General features: G+C 65.7%; 1 protein-coding gene across 1 annotated transcript; it reads left to right on the forward strand.

Annotated features, from left to right (window-relative positions):
• The first annotated feature begins 4497 nt into the window (after positions 1-4497).
• Positions 4498-26886, forward strand: SCN1B (sodium voltage-gated channel beta subunit 1). Its single transcript, XM_082496572.1, has 6 exons — positions 4498-4712; positions 4786-4897; positions 9753-9919; positions 22627-22867; positions 25008-25143; positions 26788-26886. Exons 2-6 carry the CDS (start codon positions 4855-4857, stop codon positions 26855-26857), a joined length of 657 nt encoding a protein of 218 aa, XP_082352698.1. The 5' UTR covers positions 4498-4712; positions 4786-4854; the 3' UTR covers positions 26858-26886.
• The last annotated feature ends 246 nt before the right edge of the window (positions 26887-27132 follow it).

Raw genomic sequence — 27132 nt, forward strand, 5'->3', positions numbered from 1 at the left:
TCCATGGGGACATCTATGGGGGCACAGGGAGAACCTGGGGAGGTCCGTGGAGCCATCTGGGGACGTGGGGACATCCTTGGGGACACGGAAACGTCCTTGGGGACATGGGGAGAACTTGGGCAGGTCTGTGGGGCCATCTGGGGACATGGGAATGTCCTTGGGGACATGGGGACGTCCATGGGGACATGGGGAGAACCTGGGGAGGTCCGTGGAGCCATCTGGGGACGTGGGGACATCCTTGGGGACACGGAAACGTCCATGGGGACGTGGGGACATGGGGAGAACCTGGAGAGGTCCATGGAGCCATTTGGGGACGTGGGGACATCCTTGGGGACACGGAAACGTCCATGGGGGCGTCCATGGGGAGAACCTGGGGAGGTCCGTGGAGCCATTTGGGGACGTGGGGACATCCCTGGGGACACGGAAACGTCCATGGGGACATGGGGAGAACCTGGGCAGGTCTGTGGGGCCCTTTGGGGACATGGGAATGTCCTTGGGGACACGGAAACGTCCATGGGGACATGGGGACGTCCATGGGGACATGGGGAGAACCTGGGGAGGTCCGTGGAGCCATCTGGGGACGTGGGGACATCCTTGGGGACACGGAAACGTCCATGGGGACGTCCATGGGGACATGGGGAGAACCTGGAGAGGTCCATGGAGCCATGTAGGGACGTGGGGACATCCTTGGGGACACGGAAACGTCCATGGGGACATCTATGGGGGCACAGGGAGAACCTGGGGAGGTCCGTGGAGCCATCTGGGGACGTGGGGACATCCTTGGGGACACGGAAACGTCCTTGGGGACATGGGGAGAACTTGGGCAGGTCTGTGGGGCCATCTGGGGACATGGGAATGTCCTTGGGGACATGGGGACGTCCATGGGGACATGGGGAGAACCTGGGGAGGTCCGTGGAGCCATCTGGGGACGTGGGGACATCCTTGGGGACACGGAAACGTCCATGGGGACGTGGGGACATGGGGAGAACCTGGAGAGGTCCATGGAGCCATTTGGGGACGTGGGGACATCCTTGGGGACACGGAAACGTCCATGGGGACATCCTTGGGGACATGGGGACGTCCATGGGGACATGGGGAGAACCTGGGGAGGTCCGTGGAGCCATCTGGGGATGTGGGGACATCCTTGGGGACACGGAAACGTCCATGGGGACATGGGGAGAACCTGGGGAGGTCCATGGAGCCATGTGGGGACATCCTTGGGGACACGGAAACGTCCATGGGGACATCCATGGGGACATCTATGGGGGCACAGGGAGAACCTGGGGAGGTCCGTGGAGCCATCTGGGGACGTGGGGACATCCTTGGGGACACGGAAACGTCCGTGGGGACATCCATGGGGACATGGGGAGAACCTGGAGAGGTCCATGGAGCCATGTGGGGACAGCCTTGGGGACACGGAAACATCCATGGGGACATGGGGACGTCCATGGGGACATGGGGAGAACCTGGGGAGGTCCGTGGAGCCATCTGGGGATGTGGGGACATCCTTGGGGACACGGAAACGTCCATGGGGGCGTCTATGGGGAGAACCTGGGGAGGTCCATGGAGCCATCTGGGGACATCCTTGGGGACACGGAAACGTCCATGGGGACATGGGGACGTCCATGGGGACATGGGGAGAACCTGGAGAGGTCCATGGAGCCATTTGGGGACGTGGGGACATCCTTGGGGACACGGAAACGTCCGTGGGGACATCTATGGGGGCACAGGGAGAACCTGGGGAGGTCCGTGGAGCCATCTGGGGACGTGGGGACATCCTTGGGGACACGGAAACGTCCATGGGGACGTCCATGGGGACATGGGGAGAACCTGGGGAGGTCCGTGGAGCCATCTGGGGACGTGGGGACATCCTTGGGGACACGGAAACGTCCATGGGGACGTCCATGGGGACATGGGGAGAACCTGGAGAGGTCCATGGAGCCATTTGGGGACGTGGGGACATCCTTGGGGACACGGAAACGTCCATGGGGACATGGGGACGTCCATGGGGACATGGGGAGAACCTGGGGAGGTCCATGGAGCCATGTAGGGACGTGGGGACATCCCTGGGGACACGGAAACGTCCATGGGGACATCTATGGGGGCACAGGGAGAACCTGGGGAGGTCCGTGGAGCCATGTAGGGACGTGGGGACATCCTTGGGGACACGGAAACGTCCATGGGGACATGGGGACGTCCATGGGGACATGGGGAGAACCTGGAGAGGTCCATGGAGCCATTTGGGGACGTGGGGACATCCTTGGGGACATGAAAACGTCCGTGGGGACATCCATGGGGACATCTATGGGGACATGGGGAGAACCTGGGGAGGTCCATGGAGCCATCTGGGGACGTGGGGACATCCTTGGGGACATGGGGACATCCATGGGAAGGTCTGTGGGGCCATCTGGGGGGTATGGGGACATCCCTGGGGACACGGAAACGTCCATGGGGACATGGGGAGAACCTGGGGAGGTCCATGGAGTCATTTGGGGACATCCTTGGGGACACGGAAATGTCCATGGGGACATCCTTGGGGACATGGGGACGTCCATGGGAAGGTCTGTGGGGTCATGGGGACATCCATGGGGACATCCATGGGGACATGGGGACATCCATGGGAAGGTCTGTGGGGCCATCTGGGGACATGGGGACATCCATGGGGACATGGAAGAGTCCATGGAGATGGCTTTGGGGACATGGGGACATCCATGGGGACACGGGAAGAACCTGGGCAGGTGCGTGGAGCCATTTGGGGACATGGGGACATCCTCAGGGACATCCTCGGGGACATCAGGGGTGGCCTTGGGGACATGGGGGTGGCATTTGGGGACAGGGGTGGCCTTGGGGACATCAAGGTGGCCTTGAGGGACATTGGGGGTGGCCTTATGGGCGTGAGGGTGGCATTTGGGGACAGGGGTGGCCTTGGGGACAAGGGGACATCCTCAGAGACACATGAGCGGCCTTGGGGACATCAGGGGTGGCCTTTGGGAACATGGGGGTGGCCTTTGGGGACATCAGCTGTGGCCTTATAGACGTGGGGGTGGCATTTGGGGACAGGGGTGGCCTCTGGTGACATCAGTGGTGGCCTTGGGGACATCAGGGGTGGCTTTGGGGACATTGGTGGTGGCCTTCTGTGACATCAGTGGTGGCCTTATGGGCGTGGGGGTGGCATTTGGGGACATCGGGGGTGGCCTTGGGGACACATGGGTGGCCTTGGGGACACGGTGACATCCTCAGGGCCACCCAGGGGTGGCCTTTGGGGACATTGGGGGTGGCCTTATGGACGTGGGGTGGCATTTGGGGACACAGGGGTGGCCTTGGGGACACGGGGACATCCTCAGGGACATCAGGGGTGGCCTTGGGGACATCGGGGGTGGCATTTGGGGACACAGGGGTGGCCTCTGGGGACATCGTGGGTGGCCTTGGGGACATCAGAGGTGGCCTCTGGTGACATCAGAGGTGGCCTTGGGGACATCGTGGGTGGCCTCTGGGGACATCAGAGGTGGCCTTGAGGACATCAGAGGTGGCCTCTGGTGACATCAGAGGTGGCCTTGGGGACATCAGAGGTGGCCTTGGGGACATCGTGGGTGGCCTTGGGGACATCAGAGGTGGCCTTGAGGACATCAGTGGTGGCTTCTGGGGACACAGAGGTGGCCTTGAGGACATCAGAGGTGGCCTTGGGGACATCAGAGGTGGCCTTGAGGACATCAGTGGTGGCTTCTGGGGACACAGAGGTGGCCTTGAGGACATCAGAGGTGGCCTTGGGGACATCAGAGGTGGCCTTGGGGACATCGTGGGTGGCCTTGGGGACACAGTGACATCCTCAGGGCCACCAGGGGTGGCTTTTGGGGACATTGGGGGTGACCTCTGGTGACATCAGAGGTGGCCTTGAGGACATCAGAGGTGGTTTCTGGGGACACAGAGGTGGCCTTGAGGACATCAGAGGTGGCCTTGGGGACATCAGAGGTGGCCTCTGGGGACATCGTGGGTGGCCTTGGGGACATCAGTGGTGGCCTCTGGTGACATCAGTGGTGGCCTTGAGGACATCAGAGGTGGCCTTGGGGACATCGTGGGTGGCCTTGGGGACATCAGTGGTGGCCTCTGGTGACACCAGTGGTGGCCTTGAGGACATCAGAGGTGGCCTTGGGGACATCGTGGGTGGCCTTGGGGACACGGTGACACCCTCAGGGCCACCAGGGGTGGCCTTTGGGGACATCGGGGGTGGCATTTGGCGACATCGCGGGTGGCCTTTTGGGGGGACATCGGGGGTGGCCCCGGGGACGGTGGCGGTGGGTGTGGCCGTCCCTGGCCCCGCCCCTCATTACGTCACACCCCCTCCTCTCCTCCCTCCCTCCCCCCCCCCCCCCCCCTCCGGTTCCCTCTCGCCGCAGTGCGCCGAACGCCGCCGGAAAGAGCCGAAAAGAGCCGAAAAGAGCCGAACGCCGTCGGACGCGATATCCCCCCTCCCCCCCCTCCCCCCTCCCCCCTATTAAGGTTATAGAAAGGGGGGGAGGGGCGGGACGGGCCCGAACCGGGTCCGAGGGGGGATTCGAACCGGCGACGCCGCGACCCGAACCGGTTCCGTGTGGGGGAATTCGAACCGGTTCCGAGTGGGGGATTCGAACCGGCGACGCCGCGACCCGAACCCGCGGCCGAAAAAAGCCGAAGAGACCCGAAGGGACCCGGCGGGATCCGAACCGGTGCCGGAGGTGGGAGGAGGGAGGAGGGAGGAGGGAGGGGGGGGGGAGAGGAGGAACCGAACCGACCCGACCCGACCCGAAGAATCCCGAAGAGTTCCGAAGAGACCCGAAGGGACCCGAACGGAGCCGAACCGGCCCGAACCCGCCCGCCATGTTGTCCCCGGGCCTCTCGCTCCTCCTCGGCCTCCTCATGGGTGAGTGCCGCCGGGACGGGACCCCCCCCCCTCCCTCCCTCCCCCCCCAAAAAGTGTCACCTGTGTCCCCCAATGTCACCTCTCCCCCCCCTCAGTGTCCCCTGACCCCCTCCCAGTGTCCCCTGACCCCCCCCCCAAAGTCTCCTCTGTGCCCCCCCCCCCCCCCAGTGTCACCTCACCCCCCCCTCCGCGGTGCCCCCCCCCCAATTGTCCCCTGACCCCCCCCCAGTGCCCCCCCAGTGTCCCCTGACCCCCCCCCAGTGCCCCCCCAGTGGCCTCTGTCCCCCCCCAGTGCCCCCCCTCAATGTCCCCTGTCCCCCCCCCCAGACTCCCCTGTCCCCCCCAATGTCACCTCCCCCCCCCCCAATGTCCCCTGTGCCCCCCCAGTGGCCTCTGTCACCCCCCCAGTGTCACCTGTCCCCCCCAGTGCCCCCCCAGTACCCCCCCAGTGTCTCCTGTGCCCCCCCAGTGTCACCTCCCCCCCCAATGTCCCCTGTCCCCCCCCAGTGTCACCTGTCCCCTCCCAGTGCCCCCCCAGTGTCACCTGTCCCCCCCAATGTCACCTCCCCCCCCCCAATGTCCCCTGTCCCCCCCCAGTGTCTCCTGTGCCCCCCCAGTGTCACCTCCCCCCCCCAATGTCCCCTGTGCCCCCCCAGTGGCCTCTGTCCCCCCCAGTGCTCCCCCAGTGTCACCTGTCCCCCCCAATGTCACCTCCCCCCCCCAGTGGTCTCTGTCACCCCCCCAGTGTCTCCTGTCCCCCCCAGTGCCCCCCCAGTGTCTCCTGTCCCCCCCAATGTCACCTCCCCCCCCCGAATGTCCCCTGTGCCCCCCCAGTGGCCTCTGTCACCCCCCAGTGTCACCTGTCCCCCCCAGTGCCCCCCCAGTGTCTCCTGTGCCCCCCCAGTGTCACCTCCCCCCCCAGTGTCTCCTGTCCCCCCCAGTGCTCCCCCAGTGTCACCTCCCCCCCCCCAATGTCCCCTGTGCCCCCCCAGTGTCACCTGTCCCCCCCCAGTGCCCCCCCAGTGTCTCCTGTGCCCCCCCAGTGTCACCTCCCCCCCCCCCCCATGTCCCCTGTGCCCCCCCAGTGGTCTCTGTCACCCCCCCAGTGTCTCCTGTCCCCCCCAGTGCCCCCCCAGTGTCACCTCCCCCCCCCAGTGTCTCCTGTCCCCCCCAGTGCCCCCCAGTGTCACCTGTCCCCCCCAGTGTCACCTCCCCCCCCCCCATGTCCCCAGTGCCCCCCCAGTGTCCTCTGTCCCCCCCAATGTCCCCTGTCCCCCCCCAATGTCTCTTGTCCCCCCCCAGTGTCACCTGTCCCCCCCTCGGTGTCCCCTGACCCCCCCCCCAATGTCCCCTGACCCCCCCGAAGTGTCACCTCCCCCCCCCCCTTGGTGTCCCCTGTCCCCCCCCCCAGTGCCACCCCTGTGGTGTCCCCTTACTCCCCCCCTCCCCCCCCGCTGTCCCCTGTCCCCACACAGTGTCACATTCCCCCCCCCCAAGTGCCACCCCCCCCCCCCCCGCGGTGTCACCTGTCCCTGCCGCAGTCCCTCTGCCACCCCCCACTGCCACCGCAGTGTCCCCCATCCCCCCCCACTGCCACCGCAGTGTCCCCTCTCCCCCCCCGCAGTGTCACAGTGTCCCCTGCCCCCCCCAAGTGTCCCCTCTCCCCCCCGCAGTGTCACCAGTGTCCCCCCCAAGTGTCCCCTGTCCCCCCCAAGTGCCACCGCAGTGTCCCCTCTCCCCCCCCGCAGTGTCACAGTGTCCCCTGCCCCCCCCAAGTGTCCCCTCTCCCCCCCGCAGTGTCACCAGTGTCCCCCCCAAGTGTCCCCTGTCCCCCCAAGTGCCACCGCAGTGTCCCCTCTCCCCCCCGCAGTGTCACAGTGTCCCCTGTCCCCCCCCAAGTGTCCCCTCTCCCCCCCGCAGTGTCACAGTGTCCCCCCCAAGTGTCCCCAAGTGCCACCGCTGCCCCTGTCCCCCCCCAGTATCCTCTGTCCCCCCCAAGTGCCACCGCAGTGTCCCCTCTCCCCTCCAAATGCCACCGCTGTCCCCTGTCCCCCCAGTGTCCTCTGTCCCCCCCAAGTGCCACCTCAATGTCCCCTGTCCCCCCCCAGTGTCACAGTGTCCCCCCCAAGTGTCCCCAAGTGCCACCGCTGTACCCTGTCCCCCCCCAGTGTCCTCTGTCCCCCCCAAGTGCCACCGCAGTGTCCCCTCTCCCCTCCAAATGCCACCGCAGTGTCCCCTGTCCCCCCCAAGTGCCACCACAGTGTCCCCTCTCCCCACCCACAGTGTCACAGTGTCCCCTGTCCCCCCCAAGTGTCCCCTCTCCCCCACCGCAGTGTCACAGTGTCCCCCCCAAGTGTCCCCAAGTGCCACCGCTGTCCCCTGTCCCCCCCCAATATCCTCCGTCCCCCCCCAAGTGCCACCGCAGTGTCCCCTCTCCCCTCCAAATGCCACCGGTGTCCCCTGTCCCCCCCCAAGTGTCCCCTGTCCCCCCCCAAGTGCCACCTCAGTGTCCCCTCTCCCCCCCCACAGTGTCACAGTGTCCCCTGTCCCCCCTGCAGTGTCACCAGTGTCCCCCCCAAGTGTCCCCAAATGCCACCGGTGTCCCCTGTCCCCCCCCCCGGGTCCTCTGTCCCCCCCCCCAAGTGCCACCGCAGTGTCCCCTCTCCCCTCCAAATGCCACCGGTGTCCCCTGTCCCCCCCCAAGTGTCCCCTGTCCCCCCCAAGTGCCACCACAGTGTCCCCTCTCCCCTCCAAATGCCACCAATAGCCTCTGTCCCCCCCCAAGTGTCCCCTGTCCCCTCCCCCAAGTGCCACCTCAGTGTCCCCTCTCCCCCCCCACAGTGTCACAGTGTCCCCTGTCCCCCTCTCAAGTGCCACCGTGGGGTCCCCTGTCCCCCCCCCAAATGCCACCAATAGCCTCTGTCCCCCCCCAAGTGTCCCCTGTCCCCCCCAAGTGCCACCTCAGTGTCCCCTCTCCCCCCCCGCAGTGTCACCAGTGTCCCCCCCAAGTGTCCCCAAGTGCCACCACTGTCCCCTGTCCCCCCCAGTATCCTCCGTCCCCCCCAAGTGCCACCACAGTGTCCCCTCTCCCCTCCAAATGCCACCGCTGTCCCCTGTCCCCCCCCAGTGTCACAGTGTCCCCTGTCCCCCCCCAGTGTCCCCTGTCCCCCCCCAGTGTCCTCTGTCCCCCCCCAAGTGCCACCTCAGTGTCCCCTGTCCCCCCCCGTAGTGTCACAGTGTCCCCCCCAAGTGTCACCACTGTCCCCTGTCCCCCCCCCCAGTGTCCCCTATGTGTCCCCCCCCACAATTTTAGGGGTCAGGGGGTGTCCCCTATGTCCCCCCCCAATTTTAGGTGTCCCCTATGTGTGTCCCCCCCAATTTTAGGGGTCAGGGGGTGTCCCCTATGTCCCCCCCCCAATTTTAGCTGTCCCCTATGTGTGTCCCCCCCAATTTTAGGGGTCAGGGGGTGTCCCCTATGTCGTCCCCCCCAATTTTAGGTGTTCCCTATGCGTCCCCCCCAATTTTAGGGGTCAGGGGGTGTCCCCCCCCCCCAATTTAGGGGTCAGGGGGTGTCCCCTATATTCCCCCCCCCCAATTTTAGGTGTCCCCTATGTGTCCCCCCCCCCTTTTAGGTGTGTCTCCCCCAATTTTAGCTGTCCCCTATGTGTGTCCCCCCCCAATTTTAGGGGTCAGGGGGTGTCCCCTATGTCCCCCCACCCCAATTTTAGGTGTCCCCTATGTGTGTCCCCCCAATTTTAGCTGTCCCCTATGTCCCCACCCCCAATTTTAGGGGTCGGGGGTGTCCCCTATGTCATCCCCCCCAATTTTAGGTGTCCCCTATGTGTCCCCCCCCCCCAATTTTAGGGGTCAGGGGGTGTCCCCTATGTCCCCCCCCCCCAATTTTAGCTGTCCCCTATGTGTCCCCCCCCAATTTTAGGGGTCAGGGGGTGTCCCCCCCCCCCAATTTAGGGGTCAGGGGGGTGTCCCCTATGTCCCCCCCCAATTTTAGGTGTCCCCTATGTGTGTCCCCCCCCTTTTAGGTGTGTCTCCCCCAATTTTAGGTGTCCCCTATGTGTCCCCCCCAATTTTAGCTGTCCCCTATGTGTCCCCCCCGAATTTTAGGGGTCAGGGGGTGTCCCCTATGCCCCCCCCCATTTTAGGGGTCGGGGGGTGTCCCCTATGCCCCCCCCAATTTTAGGTGTCCCCTATGTGTGTCCCCCCCCAATTTTAGGGGTCAGGGGGTGTCCCCTATGTCCCCCCCCCCAATTTTAGGTGTCCCCTATGTGTGTCCCCCAATTTTAGGGGTCAGGGGGTGTCCCCCCCCAATTTTAGGGGTCAGGGGGGTGTCCCCTATATTTTCCCCCCCCCCCAATTTTAGGTGTCCCCTATGCGTCCCCCCCAATTTTAGCTGTCCCCTATGTCCCCCCCCAAATTTTAGGGGTCAGGGGGTGTCCCCTATGTCCCCCCCCCAATTTTAGGTGTCCCTTATGTGTGTCCGCCCCCTTTTAGGTGTGTCCCCCCCAATTTTAGCTGTCCCCTATGTCCCCCCCCCCAATTTTTGGGGTCGGGGGTGTCCCCTATGTCCCCCCCCAATTTTAGGTGTCCCCTATGTCCCCCCCCCCCCCAATTTTAGGTGTCTCCTATGTGTGTCCCCCCCAATTTTAGGGGTCGGGGGGTGTCCCCTATGTCCCCCCCCCCCTTTTTTGGGGCTCGGGGTGGGGGGGTTGGGGGTGGGAATCGGGGCTCCCCCAATTGCGTGGAGGAGAGAGGGGGGGGGGTGGCCCTGTGGTGACACCGCTGTCCATCTGTCCGTGTGTCCCCCCCCTCCCCGTCCCCCCCCACCCCCCCACCCAAGCCGGGGGGGCGCGGGGGGGCTGCGTGGAGGTGGCCTCGGGGACGGAGGCGGTGTTGGGGTCCCCCTTCCGCCTGCTGTGCATCGCCTGTAAGCGCCGCAGCGAGACCCCCGCCGAGGCCGAGAGCGAGTGGTTCTTCCGCCCCGAGGGGGCCCCCCACTTCCAGAAGGTACTGGGAGGGACTGGGAAGGGCTGGGAGGGGAGTAAGGGGGCGCTGGGAGGCACTGGGAGGCACTGGGAGGGACTGGGAGGGGCTGGGAGGGGAGTAAGGGGGCACTGGGAGGCACTGGGAGGGGCTGGGAGGGGAGTAAGGGGGCGCTGGGAGGCACTGGGAGGGACTGGGAGGGGAGAAAGGGGGCGCTGGGAGGCACTGGGAGGGACTGGGGGGGTTACTGGGAGGCACTGGGAAGGACTGAGAGTCACTGGGAGGGGAGTAAGGGGGCGCTGGGAGGGACTGGGAGGCACTGGGAGGGACTGGGAGGGGCTGGGAGGGGAGAAAGGGGGCGCTGGGAGGGACTGGGAGGCACTGGGAGGGACTGGGAGAGGCTGGGAGGGGAGAAAGGGGGCGCTGGGAGGGACTGGGAGGCACTGGGAGGGACTGGGAGGGGAGAAAGGGGGTGCTGGGAGGCACTGGGAAGGACTGGGAGGGGCTATGGGGTTACTGGGAGGCACTGGGAAGGACTGGGAGGCACTGGGAGGGGAGTAAGGGGGCGCTGGGAGGGACTGGGAGGCACTGGGAGGGACTGGGAGGGGCTGGGAGGGGAGAAAGGGGGCGCTGGGAGGGACTGGGAGGCACTGGGAGGGACTGGGAGAGGCTGGGAGGGGAGAAAGGGGGCGCTGGGAGGGACTGGGAGGCACTGGGAGGGACTGGGAGGGGAGAAAGGGGGCGCTGGGAGGCACTGGGAAGGACTGGGAGGGGCTATGGGGTTACTGGGAGGCACTGGGAAGGACTGGGAGGCACTGGGAGGGGAGTAAGGGGGTGCTGGGAGGCACTGGGAGGGGCTGGGAGGGGAGTAGGGGGGTGCTGGGAGGGACTGGGAGGGGCTGGGAGGGGAGAAAGGGGGTGCTGGGAGGGACTGGGAGGCACTGGGAGAGACTGGGAGGGGCTGGGAGGGGAGTAAGGGGGCGCTGGGAGGCACTGGGAGGGGCTGGGAGGGGAGAAAGGGGGCGCTGGGAGGGACTGGGAGGGGCTGGGAGGGGAGTAGGGGGGTGCTGGGAGGGACTGGGAGGGGCTGGGAGGGGAGTAAGGGGGCACTGGGAGGGGCTGGGAGGGGAGAAAGGAGGTGCTGGGAGGCACTGGGAGGGACTGGGAGGGGAGAAGGGGGGCGCTGGGAGGCACTGGGAGGGACTGGGGGGGTTACTGGGAGGCACTGGGAAGGACTGAGAGTCACTGGGAGGGGAGTAAGGGGGCACTGGGAGGGACTGGGGGGGTTACTGGGAGGCACTGGGAAGGACTGAGAGTCACTGGGAGGGGAGTAAGGGGGCGCTGGGAGGGACTGGGAGGCACTGGGAGGGGCTGGGAGGGGAGAAAGGGGGCGCTGGGAGGGACTGGGAGAGGCTGGGAGGGGAGAAAGGGGGCGCTGGGAGGGACTGGGAGGCACTGGGAGAGACTGGGAGGGGCTGGGAGAGGAGAAAGGGGGCGCTGGGAGGGACTGGGAGGCACTGGGAGGGACTGGGAGGGGAGAAAGGGGGCACTGGGAGATACTGGGAGGCACTGGGAGGGGCTGGGAGGGGAGAAAGGGGGCGCTGGGAGGGACTGGGAGGCACTGGGAGGGACTGGGAGAGGCTGGGAGGGGAGAAAGGGGGCGCTGGGAGGGACTGGGAGGCACTGGGAGGGCCTGGGAGGGGAGAAAGGGGGCGCTGGGAGGCACTGGGGGGTTACTGGGAGGCACTTGGAGGGACTGGGGGGGTTGCTGGGAGGCACTGGGAAGAACTGGGAGGGGAGTAAGGGGGCGCTGGGACGGACTGGGAGGGGCTGGGAGAGACTGGGAGGGGCTGGGAGGGGAGTAAGGGGGCGCTGGGAGGCACTGGGGGGTTACTGGGAGGGACTGGGAGGCACTGGGAGGGGAGTAAGGGGGCGCTGGGAGGGACTGGGAGGGATTAGGAAGGCTCTGAGAGGCACTGGGAGGGTGACTGGGAGGCACTGGGAAGGACTGGGAGGCACTGGGGGGTTACTGGGAGACATTGGGAAGGAGTGGGAGTCACAGGGAGGGGAGTAAGGGGGCGCGGGGAGGCACTGGGGGGTTACTGGGAGGGACTGGGGGGGTTACTGGGAGGCACTGGGAAGGACTGGGAGACACTGGGAGGGGAGTAAGGGGGCGCTGGGAGGGACTGGGAGGGATTAGGGAGGCTCTGAGAGGCACTGGGGGGATTACTGGGAGGCACTGGGAAGGACTGGGAGGCACTGGGAGGGACTGGAAGGCACTGGGGGGTTACTGGGAGACATTGGGAAGGAGTGGGAGTCACAGGGAGGGGAGTAAGGTGGCACTGGGAGGCACTGGGGGGTTACTGGGAGGGACTGGGAGGGACTGGGTGGGTTACTGGGAAGGACTGGGAGGCACTGGGAGGGGAGTAAGGGGGCGCTGTGAGGGGCTGGGAGGGGAGTAAGGGGGTGCTGGGAGGGACTGGGAGGCACTGGGAGGGGCTGGGGGGGTTACTGGGAGGCACTGGGAAGGACTGGGAGGCACTGGGAGGGGAGTCAGGGGGCGCTGGGAGGCACTGGGAGGGGCTGGGAGGGGAGAAAGGGGGCGCTGGGAGGCACTGGGAGGGGCTGGGAGGGGAGAAAGGGTGCACTGGGAGGGACTGGAAGGCACTGGGAGGGACTGGGAGGGGCTGGGAGGGGAGTCAGGGGGCGCTGGGAGGCACTGGGGGGTTACTGGGAGGGACTGGGAGGCACTGGGAGGGGAGTAAGGGGGCGCTGGGAGGGGCTGGGAGGGGAGAAAGGGGGCGCTGAGAGGGACTGGGAGGCACTGGGAGGGACTGGGAGGGACTGGGGGGTTACTGGGAGGCACTGGGAAGGACTGGGAGGCACTGGGAGGGGAGTCGGGGCGCTGGGAGGCACTGGGAGGGGCTGGGAGGGGAGAAAGGGGGCGCTGGGAGGGACTGGGAGGCACTGGGAGGGGCTGGGAGGGGAGTAAGGGGGCGCGGGGAGGCACTGGGGGGTTACTGGGAGGGACTGGGAGGGACTGGGAGTCACTGGGAGGGGAATAAGGGGGCGCTGGGAGGGACTGGGAGGGATTAGGAAGGCTCTGAGAGGCACTGGGAGGGTTACTGGGAGGCACTGGGAAGGACTGGGAGGGGAGTAAAGGGGGCACTGGGAGGCACTGGGGTGTTACTGGGAGGCACTGGGAGGGACTGAAAGGGGCTGGGAGGGGAGTAAGGGGGTGCTGGGAGGCATTGGGGGGTTACTGGGAGGCACTGGGAGGGACTGGGGGGTTGCTCGGAGGCACTGGGAAGGAGTGGGAGTCACTGGGAGGGGAGTAAGGGGGCGCTGGGAGGGACTGGGAAGGACTGGGAGGTACTGGGAGGGGAGTAAGGGGGTGCTGGGAGGGGCTGGGAGGGATTAGGGAGGCTCTGAGAGGCACTGGGGAGGCACTGGGAGGCGCTGGGAGGGACTGGGAGTGATTAGGGAGGCACTGGGGGGTTACTGGGAGGCACTGGGAAGGACTGGGAGGCGCTGGGAGGGGAGTAAGGGGGCGCTGGGAGGGACTGGGAGGGATTAGGGAGGCTCTGAGAGGCACTGGGGGATTACTGGGAAGGACTGGGAGGCACTGGGGGTGTACTGGGAGGCACTGGGATGAGACTGGGAGGCAGTGGGTGTTACTGGGAGGCACTGTGGAGACATGAGAGGTGTGGTGCAGCGGGGAGCCTCTACTGGGAGGCACTGGGAAGCACTGGGGGTGCACTGGGAAGCAGTGGGATGAGACTGGGAAGCACTGGGGGTATACTGGGAAGCACTGGGAGGCTACTGGGAGGCACTGGGAGCATACTGGGTGTTACTGGGAGCATACTGGGAGGCACTGGGGGTACTGAGGAGGCAGTGGGGGTTACTGGGCGGCACTTGGGAGACATGAGAGGCGACTGGGGTGCAGTGGGGAGACATGGGAGGAGGCACTGGGAGTATACTGGGAAGCACTGGGAGGCTACTGGGAGTCACTGGGAGGATACTGGGAAGCACTGGGAGGATACTGGGAGGCACTGGGAGGATACTGGGTGTCACTGGGAGCATACTGGGCGGCACTGGGTATACTGGGGAGCTACTAAGGCTACTGGGGTGGCACTGGGGTCGAGTGTGGTGCAGCAGGGAGCCTCTATTGGGAGCATACTGGGAGTCACTGGGAGGCTACTGGGAGGCACTGGGAGGATACTGGGTGTTACTGGGAGCATACTGGGAGGCACTGGGGGTACTGAGGAGGCAGTGGGGGTTACTGGGAGGCACTTGGGAGACATGAGAGGTGTGGTGCAGCGGGGAGCCTCTACTGGGAGCATACTGGGAGCCTACTGGGAGGCACTGGGAGGCAGTGGGATGAGACTGGGAGGCACTGGGGGTTACTGGGTGGCACTTGGGAGACATGAAAGGCGACTGGGATGCAGTGGGGAGACATGGGAGGAGGCACTGGGGGTATACTGGGAGTCACTGGGAGGCTACTGGGAGGCACTGGGAGGCTACTGGGAGGCACTGGGAGGATACTGGGTGTCACTGGGAGCATACTGGGCGGCACTGGGTATACTGGGGAGCTAATAAGGCTACTGGGGCGGCACTGGGGGCGAGTGTGGTGCAGCGGGGAGCCTCTACTGGGAGCATACTGGGAGTATACTGGGAGGCACTGGGAGGCACTGGGAGGCACTGGTTTCCCCCCCCCCTGCCCCCCGCAGATCCTGCACTACAGCCCGGAGGAGGGGCAGTGGGTGGCCCCGGGCCCCTTAGAGGGGGCACTGGGGGGCACTGGGGGGTACTGGGAGGCAGTGGGAGGGTACTGGGAAGCACTGGGTGCATACTGGGTGTTACTGGGAGCATACTGGGAGGCACTGGGGGTACTGAGGAGGCAGTGGGGGTTACTGGGCGGCACTTGGGAGACACGAGAGGCGACTGGGGTGCAGTGGGGAGACATGGGAGGAGGCACTGGGGGTATACTGGGAGTCACTGGGAGGCTACTGGGAGGCACTGGGTGCATACTGGGAGGCACTGGGGGTGTACTGGGAGGCACTGGGATGAGACTGGGAGGCAGTGGGGGTTACTGGGCGGCACTTGGGAGACACGAGAGGTGACTGGGGTGCAGTGGGGAGACATGGGAGGAGGCACTGGGAGTATACTGGGAAGCACTGGGAGGCTACTGGGAGTCACTGGGAGTGTACTGGGAGGCACTGGGGGTGCACTGGGAGGCAGTGGGATGAGACTGGGAGGCAGTGGGGGTTACTGGGTGGCACTTGGGAGACATGAGAGGTGTGGTGCAGCGGGGAGCCTCTACTGGGAGGCACTGGGAGGCACTGGGAGGATACTGGGAAGCACTGGGAGGATACTGGGAGGCACTGGGAGGATACTGGGTGTCACTGGGAGCATACTGGGCGGCACTGGGTATACTGGGGAGCTACTAAGGCTACTGGGGCGGCACTGGGGTCGAGTGTGGTGCAGCAGGGAGCCTCTATTGGGAGCATACTGGGAGGCTACTGGGAGGCACTGGGAGGCACTGGGAGGCACTGGTTTCCCCCCTCCCCCCGCAGATCCTCCACTACAGCCCGGAGGAGGGGCAGTGGGTGGCCCCGGGCCCCTTCCAGGGGGCACTGGGGGGCACTGGGGGGTACTGGGAGGCAGTGGGAGGGTACTGGGAAGCACTGGGAGGGTACTGGGAGGCACTGGGTGCATACTGGGTGTTACTGGGAGCATACTGGGAGGCACTGGGGGTACTGAGGAGGCACTGGGGGTGTACTGGGAGGCACTGGGATGAGACTGGGAGGCAGTGGGGGTTACTGGGCGGCACTTGGGAGACACGAGAGGCGACTGGGGTGCAGTGGGGTGACATGGGATGAGGCACTGGGGGTATACTGGGAAGCACTGGGAGGCTACTGGGAGGTACTGGGTGCATACTGGGAGGCACTGGGGGTGTACTGGGAGGCACTGGGGGTGTACTGGGAGGCACTGGGATGAGTCTGGGAGCACTGAGGGTTACTGGGCGGCACTTGGGAGACACGAGAGGTGTGGTGCAGCGGGGAGCCTCTACTGGGAGGCTACTGGGAGGATACTGGGAGGCACTGGGAGGATACTGGGTGTCACTGGGAGCATACTGCGCGGCACTGGGTATACTGGGGAGCTACTAGAGGGTACTGGGGCAGCACTGGGGGCGAGTGTGGTGCAGCAGGGAGCCTCTATAGGGAGCATACTGGGAGTCACTGGGAGGCTACTGGGAAGCACTGGGAGGATACTGGGAGGCACTGGGAGGATACTGGGTGTCACTGGGAGCATACTGGGCGGCACTGGGTATACTGGGGAGCTACTAAGGCTACTGGGGCAGCACTGGGGGCGAGTGTGGTGCAGCGGGGAGCCTCTACTGGGAGTATACTGGGAGGCACTGGGAGGATACTGGGAGGCACTGGGAGGCACTGGGAGCACTGGTTTCCCCCCTCCCCCCGCAGATCCTGCACTACAGCCCGGAGGAGGGGCAGTGGGTGGCCCCGGGCCCCTTAGAGGGGGCACTGGGGGGTACTGGGAGGCAGTGGGGGGGTACTGGGAGGCACTGGGAGTGTACTGGGAGGCACTGGGTGCATACTGGGTGTTACTGGGAGCATACTGGGAGGCACTGGGGGTGTACTGGGAGGCACTGGGGGTACTGAGGAGGCAGTGGGGGTTACTGGGCGGCACTTGGGAGACATGAGAGGCGACTGGGGTGCAGTGGGGAGACATGGGAGGAGGCACTGGGGGTATACTGGGAGTCACTGGGAGGCTACTGGGAGGCACTGGGAGGCTACTGGGAAGCACTGGGAGGATACTGGGTGTCACTGGGAGCATACTGGGCGGCACTGGGTATACTGGGGAGCTAATAAGGCTACTGCGGTGGCACTGGGGGCGAGTGTGGTGCAGCGGGGAGCCTCTACTGGGAGGCACTGGGAGTGTACTGGGAGGCACTGGGAGGCACTGGGGGTGCACTGGGAGGCACTGGGATGAGACTGGGAGTCACTGGGAGGCTACTGGGAGGCACTTGGGAGACACGAGAGGCGACTGGGGTGCAGTGGGGAGACATGGGATGAGGCACTGGGGGTATACTGGGAGGCACTGGGAGGCTACTGGGAGGCACTGGGGGTGTACTGGGAGGCACTGGGGGTGTACTGGGAGGCACTGGGATGAGACTGGGAGCACTGAGGGTTACTGGGCGGCACTTGGGAGACATGAGAGGTGTGGTGCAGCGGGGAGCCTCTACTGGGAGCCTACTGGGCGGCACTGGGCGGCACTGGGAGGCACTGGGCGGCACTGGGAGCACTGGTTTCCCCCCTCCCCCCGCAGATCCTGCACTACAGCCCGGAGGAGGGGCAGTGGGTGGCCCCGGGCCCCTTCCAGGGGGCACTGGGGGGCACTGGGGGGTACTGGGAAGCACTGGGAGGCTACTGGGAGGCACTGGGTGCATACTGGGTGTTACTGGGAGCATACTGGGAGGCACTGGGGGTACTGAGGAGGCACTGGGGGTTACTGGGCGGCACTTGGGAGACACGAGAGGCGACTGGGGTGCAGTGGGGAGACATGGGAGGAGGCACTGGGGGTATACTGGGAGTCACTGGGAGGCTACTGGGAGGCACTGGGTGCATACTGGGAGGCACTGGGGGTGTACTGGGAGGCACTGGGATGAGACTGGGAGGCAGTGGGGGTTACTGGGCGGCACTTGGGAGACACGAGAGGTGACTGGGGTGCAGTGGGGAGACATGGGAGGAGGCACTGGGAGTATACTGGGAAGCACTGGGAGGCTACTGGGAGTCACTGGGAGTGTACTGGGAGGCACTGGGGGTGCACTGGGAGGCAGTGGGATGAGACTGGGAGGCAGTGGGGGTTACTGGGTGGCACTTGGGAGACATGAGAGGTGTGGTGCAGCGGGGAGCCTCTACTGGGAGGCACTGGGAGGCACTGGGAGGATACTGGGAAGCACTGGGAGGATACTGGGAGGCACTGGGAGGATACTGGGTGTCACTGGGAGCATACTGGGCGGCACTGGGTATACTGGGGAGCTACTAAGGCTACTGGGGCGGCACTGGGGTCGAGTGTGGTGCAGCAGGGAGCCTCTATTGGGAGCATACTGGGAGGCTACTGGGAGGCACTGGGAGGCACTGGGAGGCACTGGTTTCCCCCCTCCCCCCGCAGATCCTCCACTACAGCCCGGAGGAGGGGCAGTGGGTGGCCCCGGGCCCCTTCCAGGGGGCACTGGGGGGCACTGGGGGGTACTGGGAGGCAGTGGGAGGGTACTGGGAAGCACTGGGAGGGTACTGGGAGGCACTGGGTGCATACTGGGTGTTACTGGGAGCATACTGGGAGGCACTGGGGGTACTGAGGAGGCACTGGGGGTGTACTGGGAGGCACTGGGATGAGACTGGGAGGCAGTGGGGGTTACTGGGCGGCACTTGGGAGACACGAGAGGCGACTGGGGTGCAGTGGGGTGACATGGGATGAGGCACTGGGGGTATACTGGGAAGCACTGGGAGGCTACTGGGAGGCACTGGGTGCATACTGGGAGGCACTGGGGGTGTACTGGGAGGCACTGGGGGTGTACTGGGAGGCACTGGGATGAGTCTGGGAGCACTGAGGGTTACTGGGCGGCACTTGGGAGACATGAGAGGTGTGGTGCAGCGGGGAGCCTCTACTGGGAGGCTACTGGGAGGATACTGGGAGGCACTGGGAGGCACTGGGAGGATACTGGGTGTCACTGGGAGCATACTGCGCGGCACTGGGTATACTGGGGAGCTACTAGAGGGTACTGGGGCAGCACTGGGGGCGAGTGTGGTGCAGCAGGGAGCCTCTATAGGGAGCATACTGGGAGTCACTGGGAGGCTACTGGGAAGCACTGGGAGGATACTGGGAGGCACTGGGAGGATACTGGGTGTCACTGGGAGCATACTGGGCGGCACTGGGTATACTGGGGAGCTACTAAGGCTACTGGGGCGGCACTGGGGGCGAGTGTGGTGCAGCGGGGAGCCTCTACTGGGAGTATACTGGGAGGCACTGGGAGGATACTGGGAGGCACTGGGAGGCACTGGGAGCACTGGTTTCCCCCCTCCCCCCGCAGATCCTGCACTACAGCCCGGAGGAGGGGCAGTGGGTGGCCCCGGGCCCCTTAGAGGGGGCACTGGGGGGTACTGGGAGGCAGTGGGGGGGTACTGGGAGGCACTGGGAGTGTACTGGGAGGCACTGGGTGCATACTGGGTGTTACTGGGAGCATACTGGGAGGCACTGGGGGTGTACTGGGAGGCACTGGGGGTACTGAGGAGGCAGTGGGGGTTACTGGGCGGCACTTGGGAGACATGAGAGGCGACTGGGGTGCAGTGGGGAGACATGGGAGGAGGCACTGGGGGTATACTGGGAGTCACTGGGAGGCTACTGGGAGGCACTGGGAGGCTACTGGGAAGCACTGGGAGGATACTGGGTGTCACTGGGAGCATACTGGGCGGCACTGGGTATACTGGGGAGCTAATAAGGCTACTGCGGTGGCACTGGGGGCGAGTGTGGTGCAGCGGGGAGCCTCTACTGGGAGGCACTGGGAGTGTACTGGGAGGCACTGGGAGGCACTGGGGGTGCACTGGGAGGCACTGGGATGAGACTGGGAGTCACTGGGAGGCTACTGGGAGGCACTTGGGAGACACGAGAGGCGACTGGGGTGCAGTGGGGAGACATGGGATGAGGCACTGGGGGTATACTGGGAGGCACTGGGAGGCTACTGGGAGGCACTGGGGGTGTACTGGGAGGCACTGGGGGTGTACTGGGAGGCACTGGGATGAGACTGGGAGCACTGAGGGTTACTGGGCGGCACTTGGGAGACATGAGAGGTGTGGTGCAGCGGGGAGCCTCTACTGGGAGCCTACTGGGCGGCACTGGGCGGCACTGGGAGGCACTGGGCGGCACTGGGAGCACTGGTTTCCCCCCTCCCCCCGCAGATCCTGCACTACAGCCCGGAGGAGGGGCAGTGGGTGGCCCCGGGCCCCTTCCAGGGGGCACTGGGGGGCACTGGGGGGTACTGGGAAGCACTGGGAGGCTACTGGGAGGCACTGGGTGCATACTGGGTGTTACTGGGAGCATACTGGGAGGCACTGGGGGTACTGAGGAGGCACTGGGGGTTACTGGGCGGCACTTGGGAGACACGAGAGGCGACTGGGGTGCAGTGGGGAGACATGGGAGGAGGCACTGGGGGTATACTGGGAGTCACTGGGAGGCTACTGGGAGGCACTGGGTGCATACTGGGAGGCACTGGGGGTGTACTGGGAGGCACTGGGATGAGACTGGGAGGCAGTGGGGGTTACTGGGCGGCACTTGGGAGACACGAGAGGTGACTGGGGTGCAGTGGGGAGACATGGGAGGAGGCACTGGGAGTATACTGGGAAGCACTGGGAGGCTACTGGGAGTCACTGGGAGTGTACTGGGAGGCACTGGGGGTGCACTGGGAGGCAGTGGGATGAGACTGGGAGGCAGTGGGGGTTACTGGGTGGCACTTGGGAGACATGAGAGGTGTGGTGCAGCGGGGAGCCTCTACTGGGAGGCACTGGGAGGCACTGGGAGGATACTGGGAAGCACTGGGAGGATACTGGGAGGCACTGGGAGGATACTGGGTGTCACTGGGAGCATACTGGGCGGCACTGGGTATACTGGGGAGCTACTAAGGCTACTGGGGCGGCACTGGGGTCGAGTGTGGTGCAGCAGGGAGCCTCTATTGGGAGCATACTGGGAGGCTACTGGGAGGCACTGGGAGGCACTGGGAGGCACTGGTTTCCCCCCTCCCCCCGCAGATCCTCCACTACAGCCCGGAGGAGGGGCAGTGGGTGGCCCCGGGCCCCTTCCAGGGGGCACTGGGGGGCACTGGGGGGTACTGGGAGGCAGTGGGAGGGTACTGGGAAGCACTGGGAGGGTACTGGGAGGCACTGGGTGCATACTGGGTGTTACTGGGAGCATACTGGGAGGCACTGGGGGTACTGAGGAGGCACTGGGGGTGTACTGGGAGGCACTGGGATGAGACTGGGAGGCAGTGGGGGTTACTGGGCGGCACTTGGGAGACACGAGAGGCGACTGGGGTGCAGTGGGGTGACATGGGATGAGGCACTGGGGGTATACTGGGAAGCACTGGGAGGCTACTGGGAGGCACTGGGTGCATACTGGGAGGCACTGGGGGTGTACTGGGAGGCACTGGGGGTGTACTGGGAGGCACTGGGATGAGTCTGGGAGCACTGAGGGTTACTGGGCGGCACTTGGGAGACATGAGAGGTGTGGTGCAGCGGGGAGCCTCTACTGGGAGGCTACTGGGAGGATACTGGGAGGCACTGGGAGGCACTGGGAGGATACTGGGTGTCACTGGGAGCATACTGCGCGGCACTGGGTATACTGGGGAGCTACTAGAGGGTACTGGGGCAGCACTGGGGGCGAGTGTGGTGCAGCAGGGAGCCTCTATAGGGAGCATACTGGGAGTCACTGGGAGGCTACTGGGAAGCACTGGGAGGATACTGGGAGGCACTGGGAGGATACTGGGTGTCACTGGGAGCATACTGGGCGGCACTGGGTATACTGGGGAGCTACTAAGGCTACTGGGGCGGCACTGGGGGCGAGTGTGGTGCAGCGGGGAGCCTCTACTGGGAGTATACTGGGAGGCACTGGGAGGATACTGGGAGGCACTGGGAGGCACTGGGAGCACTGGTTTCCCCCCTCCCCCCGCAGATCCTGCACTACAGCCCGGAGGAGGGGCAGTGGGTGGCCCCGGGCCCCTTAGAGGGGGCACTGGGGGGTACTGGGAGGCAGTGGGGGGGTACTGGGAGGCACTGGGAGTGTACTGGGAGGCACTGGGTGCATACTGGGTGTTACTGGGAGCATACTGGGAGGCACTGGGGGTGTACTGGGAGGCACTGGGGGTACTGAGGAGGCAGTGGGGGTTACTGGGCGGCACTTGGGAGACATGAGAGGCGACTGGGGTGCAGTGGGGAGACATGGGAGGAGGCACTGGGGGTATACTGGGAGTCACTGGGAGGCTACTGGGAGGCACTGGGAGGCTACTGGGAAGCACTGGGAGGATACTGGGTGTCACTGGGAGCATACTGGGCGGCACTGGGTATACTGGGGAGCTAATAAGGCTACTGCGGTGGCACTGGGGGCGAGTGTGGTGCAGCGGGGAGCCTCTACTGGGAGGCACTGGGAGTGTACTGGGAGGCACTGGGAGGCACTGGGGGTGCACTGGGAGGCACTGGGATGAGACTGGGAGTCACTGGGAGGCTACTGGGAGGCACTTGGGAGACACGAGAGGCGACTGGGGTGCAGTGGGGAGACATGGGAGGAGGCACTGGGGGTATACTGGGAGTCACTGGGAGGCTACTGGGAGGCACTGGGTGCATACTGGGAGGCACTGGGGGTGTACTGGGAAGCACTGGGATGAGACTGGGAGCACTGAGGGTTACTGGGCGGCACTTGGGAGACATGAAAGGCGACTGGGGTGCAGTGGGGTGACATGGGAGGAGGTACTGGGGGTTTACTGGGAGGCACTGGGAGGCTACTGGGAGGCACTGGGTGCATACTGGGTGTTACTGGGAGCATACTGGGAGGCACTGGGGGTGAGTGTGGTGCAGCAGGGAGCCTCTATTGGGAGCATACTGGGAGGCTACTGGGCGGCACTGGGCGGCACTGGGAGCACTGGTTTCCCCCCCCCCCCGCAGATCCTGCACTACAGCCCGGAGGAGGGGCAGTGGGTGGCCCCGGGCCCCTTCCAGGGGCTGCTGGCCTGGAACGGCTCCCGGGGCACGCGGGACCTGCAGGACCTCTCCCTGTGGCTCTCGGCCGTGGGACGTTCCCACGCCGGTCTCTACGTCTGCCGCCTCCGCCGCAACCTCACCTTCGAGGGATACGTCTACAGCCTGGCCCGCAATAAGACCCTGCGATTGGCTGTCGTCGACACGGGTGGGCGGGGCTTGGGGGGGTGGGGGGGTGGGGTTTGGCTTGGGGGCGGGGCCTGAGGTAGTTAGGGTATGGAGCGGGGCTTGGGGAGGGGTAGGGGGGCGTGGCTTACGAGGGGGCGGGTTGTGGGGGTGGGGGTATGGAGTGGGGCTTGGGGAGGGGTAGGGGGTATGTTGGGGTTGGGGGCGTGGTTTAGGAGGGGGCGTGGCTTGAGGTGGGGATTGAGGGGGTGGGGGTATGGAGTGGGGCTTGGGGAGGGGTATGGGGTATATTGGGTTGGGGGCGTGGTTTAGGAGGGGGCGTGGCTTGAGGTGGGGATTGAGGGGGTGGGGGTATGGAGCGGGGCTTGGGGAGGGGTAGGGGGTATGTTGGGGTTGGGGGCGTGGTTTAGGAGGGGGCGTGGTTTGTGGGGGTGGGGGTATGGATTGTGGCTTGGAGAGGGGTATAGGGTATGTTGGGTTGGGGGCGTGGTTTAGGTAAGGGGGCGTGGCTTGAGGTGGGGATTGAGGGGGTGGGGGTATGGAGCGGGGCTTGGGGAGGGGTATGGGGTATATTGGGGTTGGGGGCGTGGTTTAGGAGGGGGCGTGGCTTGTGGGGGTGGGGGTATGGAGTGGTGCTTGGGGAGGGGTATGGGGTATATTGGGTTGGGGGCGTGGTTTAGGAGGGGGCGTGGCCTGTGGGGGTGGGGGTATGGAGCGGGGCTTGGGGAGGGGTATGGGGTATGTTGGGGTTGGGGGCGTGGTTTAGGAGGGGGCGTGGCTTGTGGGGGTGGGGGTATGGAGTGGGGCTTGGGGAGGGGTATGGGGTATGTTGGGGTTGGGGGCGTGGCTTACGAGGGGGCGTGGTTTGTGGGTTGGGGATTGAGGGGGTGGGGGTATGGAGCGGGGCTTGGGGAGGGGTAGGGGGTATGTTGGGGTTGGGGGCGTGGTTTAGGAGGGGGCGTGGTTTGTGGGGGTGGGGGTATGGATTGTGGCTTGGAGAGGGGTATAGGGTATGTTGGGTTGGGGGCGTGGTTTAGGTAAGGGGGCGTGGCTTGAGGTGGGGATTGAGGGGGTGGGGGTATGGAGCGGGGCTTGGGGAGGGGTATGGGGTATGTTGGGTTGGGGGCGTGGTTTAGGAGGGGGCGTGGTTTGTGGGGGTGGGGGTATGGAGCGGGGCTTGGGGAGGGGTATGGGGTATATTGGGTTGGGGGCGTGGTTTAGGAGGGGGCGTGGTTTGTGGGTTGGGGATTGAGGGGGTGGGGGTATGGAGTGGGGCTTGGGGAGGGGTAGGGGGTATGTTGGGGTTGGGGGCGTGGTTTGGGGTGAGGTAGGCGTGGCTTGAGGAGGCAGGGCTATAGATTGGGTTGGGGAAGGGGTGGGGAGGGGGGTGGGGTTGTGGGGCTGGGGAGGGGTATGGGTATATAGATGTTGGAGGGGGCGTGGTTTAGGAGGGGGGCGTGGCCAGGCAGGAGTATAGCCCCTACAGTGCTATGCATTGCAGGCGGGGGGGCGTGGCTTAGGCGGCGGGGGTGTGGCCAGGCAGAGACATAGCCCCTACAGTACTACAGGGGGGCGTGGCTTAGGCGCGGGGGGGCGTGGCCAGGCAGGAGTATAGCCCCTGCAGTGCTATGCGTTGCAGGCGGGGGGGGCGTGGCTTGATGCGGAGTGGGCGTGGTTTGGGGCTGCGTGGGCGTGGCTTAGGCAGCGGGGGCGTGGCTTAGGCAGAGACATAGCCCCTACAGTACTATGGAGGGCGTGGCTTAGGGCGGTGTGGGGCGTGGCTTAGGCGGGGGCTGTGGCCAGGTGGGGTATAGCCTCTATGGGGGGGCGTGGCTTAGGCGCGGGGGGGCGTGGCCAGGCAGGAGTATAGCCCCTACAGTGCTATGCATTGCAGGCGGGGGGGCGTGGCTTGACGCGGAGCGGGCGTGGTTTGAGGCTGCGTGGGCGTGGCTTAGGCGGCGGGGGGGCGTGGCTTAGGCAGAGCCATAACCCCTACAGTGCCACGTGTTGCCGGGGAGGGGGGGGGGGGATGGATGGTGGTTTGGGGGCGGCGGGGGCGTGGTTTAGGAGGTGGGAGGAGGGGGTTGGGGAGGGGGTTGGGGAGGGGGGGAGGCGTTTCCCCGCCCCCGGGGAGCTGCGGGTTCGAATCCCGGGGCCGGCAGCCCGGCGGGACCTGGCGTCCATCGTCTCGGAGATCCTCATGTACGTCCTCATCGTGGTGCTCACCCTCTGGTTGGCCGCCGAGATGCTCTACTGCTACCGCAAAGTGGCGGCCGCCGCCCCGCCCCCCGACAGCGCGTGAGTGGGCGGGGCCACGCGAGAAGAAGGGGGGGGCGGGGCTTTGGGGAGGGGAGGGGCTTGGAGAGGGAAGGGGGGTGGGGGGGTGTTGGGGTGCTATAGGGGGGGGTATAGGGGGTTATGGGGGGGATGGGCGGTATAGGGGGGGATGGGGGGGGATGGGGGGAATTGGGGGGTATGGGCGGAATTGGGGGTATGGGCGGTATTGGGGGGTATCGGGGGAATTGGGGGTATGGGCAGTATAGGGGGGTATGGGCGGTATAGGGGGGTATGGGCGGTATAGGGGGGTATGGGCGGTATGGGTGGTATAGGGGGGTATAGGGGGGTATGGGGGGCATGGGCGGTATAGGGGGGTATGGGTGGAATAGGGGGGTATGGGCGGTATAGGGGGGTATGGTGTATATGGGCAGTATAGGGGGGTATGGGGGGGTATGGCGGGTATGGGGGGCATGGGCGGTATAGGGGGGTATGGGCGGAATTGGGGGGTATGGGCGGTATAGGGGGGTATGGGGGGTATAGGGGGGTATGGGCGGAATTGGGGGGTATGGGCGGTATAGGGGTGTATGGGCGGTATAGGGGGGTATGGGGGGTATAGGGGGGTATGGGGGGTATGGGTGGTATAGGGGTGTATGGGCGGTATAGGGGGGTATGGGGGGTATAGGGGGGTATGGGGGGTATGGGCGGTATAAGGGTGTATGGGCGGTATAGGGGGGTATGGGGGGTATTGGGGGTATGGGGGGAATTGGGGGTATGGGCAGTATAGGGGGGTATGGGCGGTATAGGGGGGTATGGGGGGAATTGGGGGTATGGGGGGGTGTGGGGGTATGGGTGGAATAGGGGGGTATGGGCGGTATAGGGGGGTATGGGGGTATGGGTGGTATGGGCGGTATAGGGGGGTATGGGGGTATGGGGGGTATGGGCGGTATAGGGGGGTATGGGCAGAATAGGGGGGGATGAGGGGGTTATGGGGGGGGTATGGGGGCGGTATAGGGGGGTATGGGGGGGTGTTACAGGGGGGTATGGGGGGCTATAGAGGGTATGGGGGTCAATGGGGGTGGGCCGGTGGGGGGGTGGGGGTGTATAGGGACTATGGGGGGGGCAATGGGGGGTCTATAGGGGGAGGGGGGCAATAGGGGGGTGTGGGGGGGCTATAGGGGGGGCAATGGGGGGGCTATAGGTGGCGGGGGGGCAATAGGGGGGTATGGGGGGGTCTATGGGGGGGGGCAATGGGGGGTCTATAGGGGGAGGGGGGCAATAGGGGGGTATGGGGGGGCTATAGGGGGGGCAATGGGGGGGCTATAGGGGGGGGCAATAGGGGGGTATGGGGGGGCTATAGGGGGGGCAATGGGGGGGCTATAGGTGGCGGGGGGGCAATAGGGGGGTATGGGGGGGTCTATGGGGGGGGCAATGGGGGGGTATGGGGGGGCTATAGGGGGTGGGGGGGCAATGGGGGGGTCTATAAGGGGTGGGGGGCAATAAGGGGGTATGGGGGGGCTATGGGGGGGCAATGGGGGGTCTATAGGGGGAGGGGGGCAATGGGGGGGTATGGGGGGGCTATAGGGGCTATGGGGGGGTGATAGGGGGTGCCGTGGGGCGCCCCCTCCCCCCCCCCCACCCCCTCACCTCCCCCCTCCCCCCCCCCAGTTCGGAGTATTTGGCCATCACATCGGAGAGCAAAGAGAACTGCGCGGGGGGGGCGGGGGGGGGCGAGTAGCGCCCCTCCCCCCCCCCCCAACCCCCCCTTCCCCCCCCCTCTGCAATAATACACCCCCCACCCCCCCCCCCAAAAATCCATTATGGGGAGGGGGGGAAACCCCTCCCCCCCCCCCATCGCACGGACACCCCCCCCCCCCAATTTGGGTGACACCCCCCCCCCATGGGTGCCCCTCCCCCCCCCCCCCCCCACTTTACGCCCCATTTTTGGGGTCTCTGCACAGCCCCGAGATGCTATTGGGGGGGGGGGGGGGAGACTTTTGGGGTGAAAAAAGC

Source organism: Vanellus vanellus (genome assembly GCF_965231255.1).
Source record: "Vanellus vanellus genome assembly, chromosome: 29".
NCBI lineage: Eukaryota > Metazoa > Chordata > Aves > Charadriiformes > Charadriidae > Vanellus > Vanellus vanellus.

Bases quoted from the DNA above. Each gene is read 5' to 3' on its own strand.
- SCN1B (XM_082496572.1), top strand. From the start codon at position 4,855: ATGTTGTCCCCGGGCCTCTCGCTCCTCCTCGGCCTCCTCATGG. The intron at 9,920-22,626 runs GTACTGGGAGGG...CCCCCCCCGCAG, and splicing joins GGGCCCCCCACTTCCAGAAG to ATCCTGCACTACAGCCCGGA. The intron at 22,868-25,007 runs GTGGGCGGGGCT...CGGGGCCGGCAG, and splicing joins ATTGGCTGTCGTCGACACGG to CCCGGCGGGACCTGGCGTCC.